Here is a 17,314-nt window from a genome sequence, read left to right as displayed (position 1 = left end):
GTATAGTACCTCAAAGAGATTTTAGGGTTTTTTCCTTTTTTACTTCCTCCTCTCCCCCCACCCCCCCACCTTCCCCAGGAATGTGCCTTGATCTTAATTATTGTTACAAGAAGTGATCTTCTTTCAAGGGATAAAATGAAGGAGTTGGCTTCTTTTCTTTCTGCATAATCTCCTGAGATATCACACTTCTGCAGGCTGGTGTTAGCACCTCACTGCATAAATAGAGCAAAGGGATTCCCCAGGGGGCTGTTTTTCTTTCCCCCAAGAAAGGGACAATTTTGAGAGATAAAATAGCTTTAACTGAACATGGTAACATACCACTGTTGCCCAGAAAGGTCAAACAAAGGGACTGTGAGAGGTCAGTGGGAGGGATAAAGAGGATGAGGTGTGTGTAGGATAAGATAAGAGCTGAGGGTTTGCAATTATCAAGGGTTAGACATGTGTGGGCTAGAGTGGCAAAGGGTGAGTGAGCTGGTGGCTCTCCCTGTAAGAGCCATCTCCCTAGATTTGGAAGGAGGGTGAAGGTAAGCCCTGCATCTGGGAGGCTTTTTGATTGCCTTAGCAAGGAAACTTCTGAGTGAGAGCTGAGCAACCTCTGCTCACCCTTAGCCATCTTTCACTTTCCCACTGATGTGTCTTGCAGGCCAGGGTGGGCCTGAGCACCGACAGATTTGCTTGGTAGGAGCACAGGCTGTATTGGCCAGCCCCAGTCCCTGTTTGGTAGTGGCAAGCAGAAGGTGTGCCCCCTGAAGCATGGCCAGGTGACATCCAAGAGCAAAAGTAAGAAATAGCTCCCTGCTGGAATGGCTGGCATCAGCCTTTATACAGCAGAGAGGATGGGTGGTATCAAGTGCAGAAAGGTCTCTGCTCTTATGCTTTCACCTTTTCTGTGGGGTTGAGTGTGGGTTCCCCAACATATGGCCCGCCCCTTTTTTTTGAAATGTCAGGTCTCAATTTAACAGGAGAGTTTGGACCCTGGGGACTTTTGCCTTTTGTAGCTAATAGCAAATGGGCCCATTCTGTTATGTACATCTGCAAAAAGTAATGAACAACATGCTTGATCAGGGATCAAAACTAAGGTAAAGAGTAGAAACAAAACCCCCATGTATCAGCAATTGAAAAGAACTGAATTCCTGCATTCTCCTACCAGCAGAAAAAATGTAGGAAAATTGGTTTCTAGACCCAAATTGGTGGAAGGTTGGGTTATGCTGGAATAGAGATTTTTATGCTTCAAGCAGGTGGGGAAGGAGAGGGTACAATGAGATCAGGTTGACTGGATGATGAAGAGGAGGGCAAAACTGCCACAGTGATTCCTATCTTCAGCTCCCCAGTTCTGATGGATCTTTCGTTCCACAGGTTTGTTGATGACATGTGAGAGGTACTGGGATGAATCCACTGCTTCTACACAGCAATACACGTGAGTGTGACAGTAAGGTCTAACCTGCTTGTGAGCCAGTGACAAAAGACAGAGCTGCACGTTCTAGCCATGAGCAACCTACACTTTTGCCTGGGGGAAAAAGAAATTGTATTAACTTGATAACTTAGCTCTCTTGAAGTCCTATCAGCACAGATACAGAACATGCCATTCTTTGCTGCAACATAGCCAAAGTAAACTATCCCAGTGCCATATCAACTTCTGCAAAGGGAGGGGAAAACACTGACATGGAGTGGAAAATGCTCTGGTGGTGTAGGTTTGGCCAGTCTACATGGCTGGTTGCCAGGCAGTAAAGGAGGAATCTGCCCTCCCACAGAGGCAGAACACACCCTACAGGTAGCAAACAAACAGAACACAACCTTAAAATGAATGTCTGTGCTGGTCAGAGACAGTGTGGATGTGGAAAGAAATTCTTTTAATTAAAAACCAAATTCTGAACCTCATGCTGTAAACACCAGGTTTGGAAGTAGCAGACCCCTGGAGAATACTGCAGCCTTTTAACACTTCACCAATACATTTATCTTTCTTGAAGGCAGTGCAAACATCAGAGCACATGCTCCATTTTACCTCATGATAACAACATCCACAATATCACTGAGTAGTAATGCAAATATCACTGAGTACTCATGCAAAATCTTTATTTGAAAAATGTATTTCCTTGAATAACAACACCCCTCTGGTTTACATGTAAGCCCAGAAACAGTATTTGCATTGTGCAGGAAAAAAATACAAAGAAAATTCTTAAAACACATTCATCTTCTGATATCAAATAAATTATACTAAAATTGCTTATGTCAATTTCCTCTATTTTTATCCCACTAAATCTGCCTGTGGACTAGTGAGAGAAGAAAGCCAAGGCAATGACATAGTACTAGTTTTGGAGAAAGGCCACAGTATCTTTAAAGTCGGTGTAGAGAATTATCTGTATTGTATAAGGACAAGGACACATAGATACTGATTCACTGTCTAGCACATATATTTCCTTGTTTTCCTTCCAGGTCAGGAACAGCTTTCAGAATGGTTCTGATTATTTTCTCTGCTCCAGAGCACTAAAGAAAGCTGAGATTGTGGCTAAGCTGTAGAAAGTTAAGTGTAGAAAGTTCCTCCTTCATTTTACAATATGTGTGCTATTGTGGTTTCTCTTGGCTGGGAAATTTCATTTCTATTTCTAATCTCAGCCATGTGTCGGTCAATTCTGATTTAAGTTCCCTTCACCCTCTCCCCGCTGTGCAGCTCTGCATGCCATATTGCAAACATTTTTCAGCATGGGTGGGAGGTAGCACTGTGGTTTGGGCTTTGCTATTGATATCAGGATTTCCCTTTTTCTTTGTTTGAATTTTTTTTTCCTTTCAAAATAAAATTGATAGTAAACAGGTTTCATTTAGTCCATAGGAGAGGGACAGTGAACATTTAATGCAAATTTGAATAAGAATCATAATTTTCCAACTTTTCTAATTAATTTAATGATATAGTCATCATCTCATGAAATCTTCAGCTTGAACTTTTATTTGGTTTATGCAGAAGAATGGAAGTATAAATTTTATAGACTCCACTAGTAATTAAAACCCACTCCAGTAAATTAGGGCTGCAGCACTGTGGCTTATTGCCAATGGAGGGAAATTAGGGGATTGTTTGATCCTCAACCAAGAAAATACCGATGTCTTCCAAAAGGACAGATTTACACAAAACATTCAAAAGTCTGACAAGCTGTCAGTTCTCTCCATTCCTTTTAGCACTGTTTTGTCTATCTTCTTTGAGCTGAAGGCTCCTGCCAAGTAAAGATTCATTTCTCACATATACTTGCCTCTATTAGATTTTCAAGCTGGACAAAAGGTCACACTTAGCAATTGCAGAAACTTTTGTCATTTAAAATGCAAGAACATTTGATTTCTACATTTCTCCCAATCACTCCACTGTTTCTTTTTCTCCTTTGAAAGGAGGCAGTGAAGAAGATATAAACATTCTAACACAAAGAGAAGGGCAAGGATTATAAAGCTAACATTCAGCTGCCTGTCCACGTGGCAAAGGCAATAGAATGTTGACTCTAGATATTTATATTGATTTGTGATCCTAAACAGAAATATTTTATGAAATTACAATATTTATCCTTAAATAAGCTTGATAGGACTGGTTATGTCTTTATATGACTTTACCAATTTAAGCATCTCTGTCCTTCCTGTTTTTCTGGAGTCATTGGATGTTTCAGTACAAAGACTTGCTCTCCACATCAGGAGCTGAGTCAAGGAAACTTGGTTTTGATACACGATGCTGGTGTACGCTTTTTAAAAAAAGACAAACCTGTGATATGAAATACAACAGCCCTTCTTATGCCTGGGGACGGCTTCTTGAGTTGATATCTGACAAGTGATGCTTGGTCAGGTATATTGTATCACTGGGTATTCCTGTCACCAGAGCTCTCAAGTCATTCAGGGGCATTTCCCTCCTTTGCCTTCCCACCCCGTCCTTAAGCTGTGGTGGCATTTCAAACACTGAAGAGCTCTGCTCAGACCGCACTTCGTGTACTTCCAGACGACTCAAGCAGAGAGGATGGCGTGGGGCCCGCAAACAGCGGTTCTTCAGGGAAACCAACTTTCTGCTGGCGCTCGGGAACCGCAGGAGGGAGCGCGCTGCCCTCCCCAGATGCGTCGAGCCCGCCCGCCCCCCCTTCCCCATCCCACTCCCGACCCCATTCCCGATCCCACTCCCGATCCCACTCCCGATCCCATTCCCGATCCCATTCCCGATCCCACTCCCGATCCCACTCCCGATCCCATTCCCGATCCCATTCCCGATCCCACTCCCGATCCCACTCCCGAACCCACTCCCGATCCCATTCCCGATCCCATTCCCGATCCCGCTCCCGCTCCCGATCCCATTCCCGATCCCATTCCCGATCCCATTCCCGAACCCACTCCCGATCCCATTCCCGATCCCATTCCCGATCCCACTCCCGATCCCACTCCCGAACCCACTCCCGATCCCACTCCCGAACCCATTCCCGAACCCATTCCCGATCCCATTCCCGATCCCATTCCCGAACCCATTCCCGATCCCATTCCCGATCCCACTCCCGATCCCACTCCCGATCCCATTCCCGATCCCACTCCCGAACCCATTCCCGATCCCATTCCCGATCCCACTCCCGATCCCACTCCCGACCCCACTCCCGATCCCACTCCCGATCCCATTCCCGATCCCACTCCCGATCCCACTCCCGATCCCATTCCCGATCCCACTCCCGAACCCATTCCCGATCCCACTCCCGATCCCATTCCCGATCCCACTCCCGAACCCATTCCCGATCCCACTCCCGAACCCACTCCCTCTACCGGGAGAGGCCGTCCTGCCCTGTCCGCGGGGCTCGGGCCGTTCAGCAGCCCGGAGCTCTCATCAGATAGGAGATAGGAACCTGGAATGTCGTGGTTTTATCTCCCTGCCACCAGCCACCAGCCGCTGTTACTGGTACCAGCCCCTCAGGATGTGACCCTCCTTTCTGTCTTTCAACAGGGCAAAGGGAAGGAGATGGCAGGTCCTCTTTAGCCATCCAGGTCCCCATTAAACATTTTTTAAATGCATTAATTGGGGTTTTTTTGCGTGAATTTCTGAGAATGGTCATGAAACAGTATCTTCCCTTGACCTCAGCTTCCCCAGCTGTAACAGCATAGCAGGAGCACGAGCTGGATACATAGCACGTTGTAAAAACGTAATTTCTGAGGTTCTAGCTCTGCTCTTCTCCCTAGAATAAAGGCAGAGATCCTCACTTTTCCCTGTGCTTGCACTGCACGAGGCACTGGAAGCAGCCTTTGGCATCCTCCACCTCTGCACCCGCTCAGCCCTGAGCTCCTGCTGTTGCCATTACCAGTGACAGCTGTTGCCAAGACAGTTTTAGGTACCATTAAGACAGGCACTGGCAGTTACCATTTACTGCTCTTTAACCATGTCTGGTATAAAAGGGGCTCTCTGTTGACTGCAAACTGGCAAAAGGTTTCTGGAAAGGTAGTTTAGCTATGGTACGATTCAGTCCATTCCAATAGCTGACCTGTAGAAACACTGAGGCAAAACTGTTCAGAAAACTGTACCCTATGCATTTCTCAGTTGTCTGTACCATAGTATTAAATGAAAGTACCAGAGTTGTTAGAGAAATACACCATTTCTAAAAGAGTACTAACTCTTCTCCTTCACCCACTGGTCAGTCACATACAACTGCAAAACAAAGCTTACTCACTTTGTAGGTTTTAATTTTTTGGTTTTGGCCAATAAAACTTCCCCTGCGGTATTGTTGCCTTTTTTTTTTTTTTTTTTTTTAAGATCTTGGGTGTTTTGTGTGCTTTGGAAAAGTAATTATTGACATGACTGATGAAACAGACATACTGGAGAATCAATTAACCTATTCCTATAATAAGAAAAAATAAAATGCACATAAAACTTCTGTTCCATGTAGACATAAACAGAAGGTAACAGAAATGTCTATATGGGACAATTGACAGTTCTTCAGCAATCAAGGTTAAATTAAAATTTTCAATTAATTGCTACACATCTCAGCTTCACTGGTAAGTGGGAAGATGAGAGTTGATGAAGTTCTTTCAGAACTGTTTTTTATGGGCAGGATTCAGGTGGGGAGGCATCGGGGGTGGAAAACATGTTTTGTAGCTATTTACAAGCCCCTGGATGTTCTAGATGGTGATGAAGCAAGGTGAATATAGTAAGAGTGGTAGGAACAGTTTGTCAACAAGTACTGCTTCACAGCATGCACAAGAGTTAATAAAATAAATTATACACCACATTTTCTTTTCAAGCAAGCTTTAAATAGTCCATATGTAACAGAATTATGTGTTACAGACAAGAAACTCTTGCTGCCAAAACACAGGATGAGTGTTTTTCCCGATCGTTCTTTCCAAATTACAGACGTAGGAAAAAATATTTCAAGAAATTACAAGATTTTAAAAAATAAAATTATTCTAAAACCCAGAAAAGGCCAATAAAATGGACTGGTGAATATATGAACAAGTCATCAAAAGAATGTTAGTACACAGGTACTTACAAAAAACATACAGGAATGTACATAAAGGCTTTTAAGACACAGATACTAAGCAGGCTAATTCAGGATCAAAGGGCAGAATGCATAGGCTTTATTATAAATTCTGTAATTCATGCATTTGTTTGTGCAGATAAAATATATTTAAAGCCATGTATTTAAATGCCATCAAAAAGACACCTGAACTTCTTCCCAGCAACACCTTGTGACTTCAGGGAAGAACCCAGTTTTGCTTATTTTTGTGCACTGGCCTAATCCAAACTCATAATCTGTAAAAGGGAACAAAGTATAAGGAAGCAAGCAGGTATTTTATCTGAGCCACTTGGCAACACTGGGACAAAGATCCAAACCCACTTTTTGGTAATCAGTGTCCCTAGAACGGAATGGCAGCAGCACCAGCCTAGAGAGTTCTCAGTGTGTTTCAGAAAGTGGCTCCAAGAAGAACAATCCAAGGGTTGAGTGGGAAAAATTAGAAATTAACCCTGTAGTTAATAGATAGATTAGATAGATTAGACAGATTAGATAGATAGATAGATAGATAGATAGATAGATAGATGGCTTTTTTTTCAGAACAAAATAAGGTAGCACTACTGAGTAAGTGGCAATATGGTGTGTGCATTAAGATATACAAGTGAAATCTGCTTGGGGCACCTTCACTCAGAGGAATAAGTCTTCTTAAAATATAATAATAATAATAATAATACTTCTTTATACTTGCCACTTGTTAGCAATTGTTTACATCGTAGAAAAATAGATAGTATTCTGTAACAAGAAATATAGTTACTTTGTTAAAATGGGCTATTTTAAACCAGCTACTATTCTTTCATATAAAGAATTTCTAAACAGCAAAACAAAAATAGGTAATACTGAGTGCAAAACAGCCAGTGGTATACTTTGCATTGGTTTGAAACATAGTTGCCAGCTACTATAATTACATGTTCTGTACACTGTACTACAAAAGTCTTCCATCTGTTAGAAGCTTTTGCATTTTGTTTTTCTTCTTTCTAGGTGGCAAGTAAGTATTTAATCCAAGTAAATACAAACTCTGGAAGTCAGACATAATTTCACAATCAGTCTTTGCTACCATTCTTTCACATTCTTCCTCCACACAGTGCAGCAGCACTTTCTACTTTTGGCCAAAAATCCCTTAAGTTAAACAAAGTTTAGAATGCAGATACTCAGAAGTTTAGCTTATAATTCACATTCTTTTAAAAATAATTTCACTAATCTCCCACGTTTACATTTACACCAATGTAACAACTCACTTGATGCATTTCATCATCCTTGCTAAAGACTGAAATAAAGTTCGGATGAAAACTGTTTGCCAGTGGTAGGTATTGTCTTAAACACTACAGAGCCAGATGGTTCCAACGTCGAAGTCATTTTTTTCTGTGGTCTCTGCAACAGTTTCAGACATGAATAGCTAATTCCTAGTGGCAGTGGTAAAGGCATTATCAGTACACCATGAATATCACAAATGGAGACAATTTCCATACATTAAAGAACAAAAACCAAACAAAAAGCACCCAGAAAAAAAAAATCAGTGAAACATTCTTAGTAGAGCAGAAACTTCTCTATTCTCCTCTTCATTACTCTCACACCTTTTCAACTTTGGTGGGGTCATATGTATCTGGAAAAAAACAAGAAAACGCTATTAATAATGTATTGTGAAATCTATTCAATATTGCTAGCTGTGGAAATGACACATCTTTTCCCTAGATTTATTTAAAAAGAAGAAAAGCTGATAATGGACTTGCTGCATTAAAGATACATATCACATTCCTGACCCAAATTCTGTATTTTTACCAGTATAATTCGGGAACAACTCTGATCAAATGCATGAAGATAGAATTCAGGAAGGCCTTGGGTAGGTAGGAACAAACACACTGAATGCTAAGTGATTTCTTCCAGTTTTCAGGTGCTTTGACAGGAAGAAAAAGAGTAAGATTTGCTCCCCTTGTACTGAACACTAAGGACTAGTAAATGCTTTAAGCATTCTAGCAGGGTGTGTAAGGCTGGCTGAAGGAGTGATTATGCCATGCAGTCATCAGGGTCTTTTCATTTGATTGAAAATCCTTCATTTCAGATTAATTCAACAGAAAACAGGAAAGCACAGCTGCGTTGCATCACTATGGTTAGTCTGTCTCGCTTCAGTCTGCAAAACCGCAGCTCATGTTTCAGCCTCATTCACTACAGCACTGGAGTGGCTTACTACCACTCTTCTTCATTTCCAGCCTCCCCCCCTGCCAGTTCACAGCACATACCACAGGTTGGTTTTCCTTTTCCCAAATCCTCAAGGACACTCTTCTATCCAATTTTTTAATTGGGTTTATCCCAGTGCTGGCCATGAAGTGAGCAGACATGAGCCTTCACCCTCGTCACGTTGGGACAGGATTGAGATGAAAAGGCTTTGCCCTGTGAGGTCTGCCTGCCCAGTGCCATCATGCAAACACCTGACTTGCCCTTGGGGTGCACGGTCATGGTGTGTAGGAGCCCGGGCTACCTAGGGAGGAGGCTGCAGGCGCAGAGGGGCCCGGACAAACCGGCACTGCAGCCGTGCTGCCGCGTGCTGCTCTGCTCTTACACAACCTGAGTATCTGTGCTAACCTTAAACGTCCCTCCCGTAGGCTGTACTCCCACAGTGCTCGCGTTTAAACAGCTGAGCATGAAAATACTTCCACACACAAATATGACACTTTGGAGTAAAACGTTCATCCTCAGGACTTTCGTGCTGATGTGAGTGAATGTCTTCATTCAAACATAAAAAGCATAAAAATCCTCCAGGGAAATTTCTGCTCCTGTGTGCAAGTGTCCATCTGCTACATCCACACTCATGTCAAAGGGGAACTGGCTAAGAAAGGACTTCTGGATTTGGCCCCAATGGTTGAATTTGTGGTACAGAATCTTTTATCACTTCTCTAGCCCACCCTCCTCAAGCTGCTAGTCCATCCAAGACTGGAGTCTGTGCCAGCAACACCTATGATTTCTGCTAAGCCTTTTCTGGTATTTCCAAACAGACACCACACAAATGCAAAAAATCAACAGGAATAAAGATTTTAAGGGCTAGTGTGCTCCAGGATAATGCTGCATCTATTTAAGCTTAATGCACTGATGGTATATGAGGATGCCTCTAAAGCAGTAACATTTTTTTGATTGTAAATATTTTGCCATCTAAACTGCTAGAACATAAAATTCTGAAGTGTTCAGTGACAGGTTGACCTAAGAATAAAAATGGATTTGCATTTCAGAGACCTGATTTTCCTAAGGCCAGACACATTCACGTTAACAGAATTCCCCACAAAATTTCAGGTGATCAACTGTTTCAGGGAGTGGCAGGACAGGGGTGGGGATGGAAAGGGGGAAACCAGACCATAAGACATGGAGCCTCTGCATGGCTCAGTATATTCCCTGAAAGCTTACCCATACCCTCAGCACCTAAACCAAGGACAAAAAGGTGCCAGACTGACAGGCCAGGTCAGCCTTTTGAGGAGGACAGACATAGGAGTTCTAGCACTGATGCAGAAATGTTTATTCAACATTTGGTTAAGCTAATTTAAAATGCTCTCTACAGAAACAAAGCCAGATTAGCAGCCTCATGTCTTCAAACAGCAAAGGAGAAAAGGCATCCAATGCATTTGGGAACACTTGGAGATGTTCTCCTAATGGCAGTATTTGCATAGTAAGATGAGCTTCTTGCACTCAGTTTTGGCAGAGCTCTTACTCTGAGATGACTGTTCGTCTGCCAAGCTACATTATACATGTGAAAGCCTGTTTCTGCTAAGGGCTGCAGCCTCTGTGACAGGCCCAGTCTGCAATTATAAGACTAACATCACCCTACCTCGTTCCAAATAAAGTGGCCTTTTAGAATGGAATACTTACTATCTGAAAGCAACAAATACAATGGTTTTCCAGGATTAATTTTCATTTGGGCTTTCAATGGTACCAATGAACTTATGTGGAAATTGGTATGAGACCTAACAGAGGAAGGCACAACATTTGGCCTTTTTAGAAACATGAATCTACAGTCCCTCTGTAAGGTGAAGCTTTAGGGGCCATCAACAAATCAGGGTCACTTTGGATGGGAACAGGCCAGTGGAAGAGCCCAACCTATGTGTGTCACCCTGCAGAACTGGCCATGCAGGAAGGGACATTCATGCCATCCAAACATGGGGAGATCTGTTATGGCTGTGAGGGAACTGCTGCAGTGGGAACACACTGCAGAATACAAGCCTGGCATTGTCAGCAAGAGGGATAAATTTAGACCTAATTTACTGCAGAATAACTCTCCAATAAAATGCACACAATCTGTTTTGATACATCCCTGAAGTCATGTCACCACAACAGTTATTTTCTTCACTCCAGCAGAAACCCCAAGAGAGGAAAGCATATGAAATGCATGTGGGGCATACTAGACCTGATGGGTACAAGAAAGCTGAATCAGTCTGTTTGAAAAATCTGGTCTGGAGAAATACAGTTCAGAGCAGAAAGAGACAAAGATGTGGGATACAGAAAAAGACATGGAGAAAAAGGCTGCAAGGCTGCAGAAGTCAATACTTAGAACTCATACAAGCATTTATTTTCAGTTAGAAATGCATAAATCCAGTTTAAAGTATACTCCATTGAATTTCAGTTCCTCTGTACTGGAAACCTGTGAACAGATTTATATCAGTGAGGTTAAATGAATAACCTGTGCAGATTTCAAGGTAAAGTGTCAACTGTAACAGACAGGATGGAAAAAGGAAAAAGGATATTAATACTAATTTAACAACTTTCACACTGTATGTTTGCTCAGTCCAATTTGTTTAATGGACTAGGCAGGTGGCCTAGGAGATTTATCCCTTTACACAGGTCTATAGCAACAACTGATGTTCAACAAAATGCTAAATGAAAACTGTTTTAGAAAGGGAACAGCTCATGTTACTTTGGGAATGCATATGGACTACACAAGTTTATGTTTTAGAGAGATCAGAAACACAAAAAAAAAGGAAAAAAAAAAAAAAAGGTGTTCACTGAAAAAGTCAACTTTCCATTTGTCCTGGGGTTAACAATTATTCTCAACATCTGATCTGGAAAATATTCATGAGAGAGAGAGAATTTCCAGGCCCCTCTATACAACCATTTCCCAGAGGCTTCATAGAAGAACATCAGATTTTTATTTTTAGTTTCTTCTGAACTATGATATAGTATGTGTCTACTTAAGTATTAGAGAAGGAAAAAAATTGGCATTCAAGGAGCAGCTGTGATTAAATCACCACATGTTCCCAAACACTGGCATTATAGTGACTATCTTTGAACTCCACTGTTTTAGCCTGGCTATTCCCTGAGACAATTACACAGAGATAAGACCTTAAGGAGCACTCCATTCTCTGTGAATGAATTTCCATATCACAAGTGAGTTTTACAGTAACTATTCCTAAAATGGGACCGGAGAACACTCATCTTTTCCACAAGGAGAGCAAAGTGGGTGGCTCCCAGATGAGGATAGTACCACCTACAGACTGTTACTATTTGAGCAGCATTACGTGGGCATAAGCAAACTGATCATGCCCATTACATAAGGAACGAGTACCCATCTGGATCTCTCATAACAGGGTCTTACCTAAAGAAAAATCTCTGTCGATCTTCTTCTTGTCCATTCCACCTAAACATCCATTTTCACTTAGAGAGATAACACGCTTGGAAACAGCCCCTGAGCTTGCCAGTTTGCTTCCTCTTTCCTCTGGTACCTTTGACAGCTTCTCCTCATCCACCTCCTCTGCCGAGTCTGCGCTCTTAATGCTCAGACGTCTCATCCGCGACACAGAGTCAACTTCTTTCATTCGCACCAAGCGATCCATGGCAGTCCGGCTGGGTGGAGATGTCAGCTTGCCTTGGAGTGTCTCTATCACTTTTGAGGTGCTCCTCACTCTCTTTTCTGAATGCTGATAAGCAGCTGACTTGCAAACCACGTTTTGGTTCTCACCTTGGCTGGGACTCACAGGTTGTTCAAGAGCTTGCTCAGTTACCAGTGGTTTAGCACCAGCTTCCTGGTGAGTGGCCCAGCATTCATCAGGGTATAAAGATCGTCCTCCTGCTCTGACAAAGAGAGCACTCTCTGTCCAGCCACACTTTCGTCTGCCTTCGTATGAATCTTCTTTTTTTCCTTCTTTGTTACTTGCTGTGCTCCCTATCATTGATGACTCAAAGTCCTGAGCACCGTTTGAAGGGCTAGTGCCTGGGTGGGACCCAGCATGGTCATCCGGAAGGAGAGACTCCACTGCTATATCTATACCTAAAATTCTTGCAGCTCTTGCCTGCAATGACTCATTCACAGGGATTTCCACTGCATTTCTGTCTGAAGAGTGATCAGAGCTGTTAGCACCAAGTTCTGGGGCCACATCAAGTCCCACTGACCTCAAATCTGGCTCAGAGCACCCTTGGTTCCTCTTTGTTAGAGACAAGCGTACTGCTGACCCTCTCTCTAATACCCTATCATTTGCGGGAGTTGCACCTTTGCTCAGTTTAACAAAGTCTAGGTAATTTTGGTCTTCGCTCATCTCCTGCAAGAGAGGGTTATTGAAAGGATTACTGTGACATGAATTACTTGGGCTACTGGACAAAACTCTTTTGATAGGGCCCACATGAACTGGCTGTTTGCTTGTTCTGCTCTTGGCTTCCCCCATCCCCATTTCTGTTATCAGACTTACATCTGCTGGCCGGACTCCTTCACTGCTCCCTCCTGGCTTTGAGAAGCCTTGAGAGCCAATGCATCTTGGCTCACCACCATGTTCTGTCCCCATGCTCCAACTTTCAGACTTACTTTTAACCCTTCCTGACCTAAATACAGGCACCTCTGGCACAACCATTTCTGATTTCCCACCATGTTTTGGCTCCTGGCTTGATTTCTCATTTCTGGACTCTCTCCTCTGCATAAAGGCACCTGCCTGCAGAGGAGCTGTAGCACTTTCCAAATCTTCTTCACTGCTTGTGCTCTCTTCCTGCCCTTGCAGCTCCTTGTTAAAACTTTCTAGCTCACTTATTGCATCCCAGGGACGGCGACTTACAGGTTTCAAAAGGAACTGCCCAAATGGTTCTTTATTGTTGCAGGGAGCACCTGGTTCTCCCTTAACTACATCTCCCTTGGAAAGGCCATTTTCCCTCTCTTGGACAGGCACAGGCGGGCTCTGGTGGGCTTTTGGGGAGGGAGACTGAAGGACTGAGGTGGCAGTCCTGGAAAATGCACTGTTGCTAGACTGGCTGAGGTGTGTCTGGCCCTTCATACTGTAACCACTCTGCCTACAGCCTCTCTCATCAGAAGGTGTTCCTATCTGGTTTGCCCCCATTGTGGATGCTGTACGTCCCGGGAGCTCTGGAGATAGCGGTGTGCTACTATCAGGCTTCCCAGGCTTTGTACCATGGAAAAATTGTGGGCTCTCGGGTTCTTCAGAGAAACTGGTCTGTGTCTGCTGGTCTTTGTACTGATCACCTGGCCAGGAGCCAGAATATTTGAGCTCTCTGTGTTTTGTAGGCTGAATAAATCTGAGGTCATTCATTTGTTTGAACTCTTCTGGTCTCCACAGCTCTTGTTTTTGTAACTCATTTTTATTGGTCATGCTTCCTGTAAGCGCTTGTAACTCCAAGTCTGTTGAAGACATACTTAAGAGACTTTGTTCTTGCAAAGCCCCATTGTTATCAAACCTATTCTTATCAGGGCTCTGAGTTATGTTGTTGTTCCTATCTGTATCTGGCAGATTGGATTCTGATTTAACTGGGATGGAGACCAAACAAAATATAGTTTCATTCATTTTTTTCTTTGAACTCTTTTTGCTCTGCATCCCAGTTCCAGGTTCAAACTTTTTCACTTTTGTAACAGTCTCACAGGTGTTGTCCATATGTGAATTTCTTACAGAAAGTTTGCCTTTCGTGTACTCTGTGCTGGCTTCATTACGGGGGCTGTGATTACTTGCTCTACAATTGTCTCTTTGGTCCGGCAAGGCACAATTTTCCTGGTCTCGGATGGATGGTGCCAACCATCTGTTGCTATGGGTGGAGCTGTTGGAAGCTCTTTCTCCCTTTGCTGAACTGGACAAGTTTGATGCATTCACAAAGGCACTGTTGTACTGTACTTCAAGATTTCTCTCTTGCAAAGCACCAGAACTGGGACTACGTGCATTTTCAGTGTGGTTAGAGTTGCCCTGCAGACCCTCCAGTGGTGCAATTTTAATATGTCGTATCCGAGGATCATCAAAGGGGATATATTGAATGGAACGCAGGTGGTCAGCAGGGTGCCTTGCATGGCTTTGCTTTCCATGAGGAAAATGGTTGTCTTTGCAAGGGTCACCCCCCACTTCAAAAGTATTCATGGCTGGTCGTTGGCAGGGGACAACCCGCTCTGCAGGACCCTGTGGATCACTGCTGGCGCACGTGTTGGTGTTAGGCACTTCACTGGGGGAACGTGGGGTCACGTGTTGGTGAGGTGGGGATTTGTAAGAAGGAGGAGGTACGTACACTGGAGGCTCCAAACCAGAGTCTGGAACGCCAGAATCTTGCCTTGGCTCATTGACTTTGGCTAAGTAGGAGATAGGTTCCTCTTTCTGGTAGTGGTCCTGGAAACCTTCAGTTTCTGCAGGTGCCCTAGTCTGCCGCTGCAGTTCATAGGATGGAGGCTTGAGTGGTCTCCCATACTTGGGCTTCACCAGGGGAAGGAAATGGCCTCCCGCTCCATGGTGCTTGGCTGGTTCCACACTCGGTCTGTTTGGGGCATAGGAGGGGGTTTTAGTGACGCTCAGCGAGTTGTTACTGTTGGTCAGGGAGGGCATTTCCACGCACCTCATGCTCTCAGGTGAAAGGACCCTTGGCAATGACTGTGATTTCCCCCTGCTCTGGGTGCTGAGTACGTTGTCTCCCAGGGTCAGCGAATACAGCTCTTGAAGCAGCTTCTCCCTGTCACCCTCGGACATTTGCCTCCCTACCTTTTTTGGCTGGCTCCAGCTTTCTACTTCCAGACTTTGCCATTTGCAGTCGCTGGGCACTTCACAGCTTTCCTGCAAGCCGCTTCTTCTGACATACCCTGCACCCATCCCCACCTTCAGCTGATTCTCCTTGGGGTGCCGGGGTGCCCTTGGGGCCGCAGCCAGGCCTTTCATCTCCACACTGGCCTTCTGGGAATAGCCCAGTAGCACACTGAAGTCCTGTCCTCGTCTTCTCCAGTAGGCAAGATCTTTATCAGTCTTGGGCTGGGAAGACCATGCTAAATGAGGCCTGTCATAAACCCTGGAAAAAAAAAAAGCAGTGTCAGAGGCAGTGCACAGGTGCCTGTTCTTTCTACTATGGGTAAGCCCATTAGGAGGTCAAATGATGAGTTATGCCAAAGGAGTTTTGTGTAATCTATTTGCAACTAGATGACAATTTTAATGAGAGGATTTAAAAGTCAGTCAATTAACATGGGTAAAGAAAGGGACAGAAGCTCTTTTGACATGTTGTTAGCTATGCAAAGATGTTAGTGACACAAATGCACATAGTTACCTGCTGTGCAAACATGCACAGCCCTCGTTGATGGACTTTAGAAAATTCCCTGCCCATAGCAGGGGGCTTGGAACTAGATGATCTTGAAGGTCCCTTCCAGCTCCGACCAGCCTCTGATTCTAAGATGCCATTCTAAAACCAGAAGTGACTGCCTTGAATTACTTCTGTAGCCTGCTAAATCAAAATCTATAGATGTCAAGGAGACTACTGCAGTATTCAAGTTTAATCGGATTCCAAGAAGCAGAGGTAGGGAGAACAGGTAGATGTCTATATCGCAAGATTTCATAAGATATGTCTGTAAGAAACATGATTTGCATTCTGGTAAAAGTGCTGAAATAAAACATGTCAGTTCCAGAATTGATTCTTGTTCTTTCTGAGGGAATAAATTTCTTCAGTGTGCTTTGGATTAAATGACATATGTCACAACAATGGTGATGTATCAACACATCTCTGAATAAAATGGAACCAATATTTATAACATAAAATACCTCAAAAGAAGTATAAAATTCTTAAATAAAAGAATCTATTAGTAAAATATGAAAGACATTAGACATTGCAGATGAGAAATTCAGAACACAGATTTACATGAACAGAATAGGTTCTTTGTCTATTCTGAACTCACTGTAAACTGTTTTAAACATTCCTGCAGAACAAAATTGGTACCCTTCTATATAAATAATTAATTTTCTACTTGAATTGCATTCTGCTATTCTTGTACCTAAGGTGTCCAACAATATAACTGCCTTTACACTATGTGGTTGCCACCAGCATAAGACTGGAAAGAAAAATCAAAATTGACAGAAATAGGACAAGTATGTAGATAGAACCCAAGGATTTCTTTCTCTTCCCTCCACCCCAAGGTATATAAACAGTGTCATCTGGCTCTTTTTTACCAAAACAATGATCTATTTAAATGGGAGTTTGTCAGCACATAATACTAGTCAAAATTCAGAATGAAAATTAAGCCATCCAGATCCACAGCAATTTTCTTTTATGTATATTACCTTCATCCTATGAGTCTAAAAGTTTAAAAACTAGACTGGGATAAGAACCATCTTGATCATATAAATTCAATTGGATTAAGATGGAACTTCTGAACAAAATGTTCTGCCTCTGAAGCATGAAATACAGTTGGATTGCTGAATCCCAAGAATGAACACACGTCTTCATTAATCAATGAAATATAACAGGACACCTCCTATATCAGAATCTGCTTGTAGTAGCAACCAACACTTCCATGTGGAAACATACAGCTGAACAAATGCTATCTTCTACCTTTTCATCTCATCCCCATACTACTGTGGCACCATTTGTAACTGTGTTTACAAAATGAGGTGAGA

The 17,314-nt window shown here is 43.1% G+C and overlaps 1 protein-coding gene and 1 long non-coding RNA gene across 3 annotated transcripts in view; one reads left to right on the top strand and one right to left on the bottom strand.

Annotated features, from left to right (window-relative positions):
* The first annotated feature begins 643 nt into the window (after positions 1-643).
* On the top strand, positions 644-2,811 carry LOC111924096 (uncharacterized). Its single transcript, XR_015279077.1, has 3 exons — positions 644-780; positions 1,357-1,417; positions 2,434-2,811. It is a non-coding gene; the product is annotated as an uncharacterized LOC111924096 (long non-coding RNA).
* Positions 2,812-6,218: 3,407 nt separating this feature from the next.
* Positions 6,219-17,314, bottom strand: part of JCAD (junctional cadherin 5 associated) — a 60,926-nt gene continuing 49,830 nt past the window's right edge. For both annotated transcript variants that reach the window (XM_023920105.2, XM_086862170.1), the window contains exons 3-4: positions 12,070-15,722; positions 6,219-8,100 (exon numbers count right to left, since the gene is read on the bottom strand). In XM_023920105.2, coding sequence (XP_023775873.2) covers positions 8,066-8,100; positions 12,070-15,722 — 3,688 coding nt within the window. In that variant the 3' untranslated portion in view covers positions 6,219-8,065. The remainder of the gene's footprint in view (positions 8,101-12,069; positions 15,723-17,314) is intronic.

The sequence above is a fragment of the Cyanistes caeruleus genome, chromosome 1 (genome assembly GCF_971803275.1).
Source record: "Cyanistes caeruleus chromosome 1, bCyaCae1.hap1.1, whole genome shotgun sequence".
In the NCBI taxonomy this organism is placed as follows: Eukaryota; Metazoa; Chordata; class Aves; order Passeriformes; family Paridae; genus Cyanistes; species Cyanistes caeruleus.
This window is presented reverse-complemented; position numbering and strand designations above follow the sequence as displayed.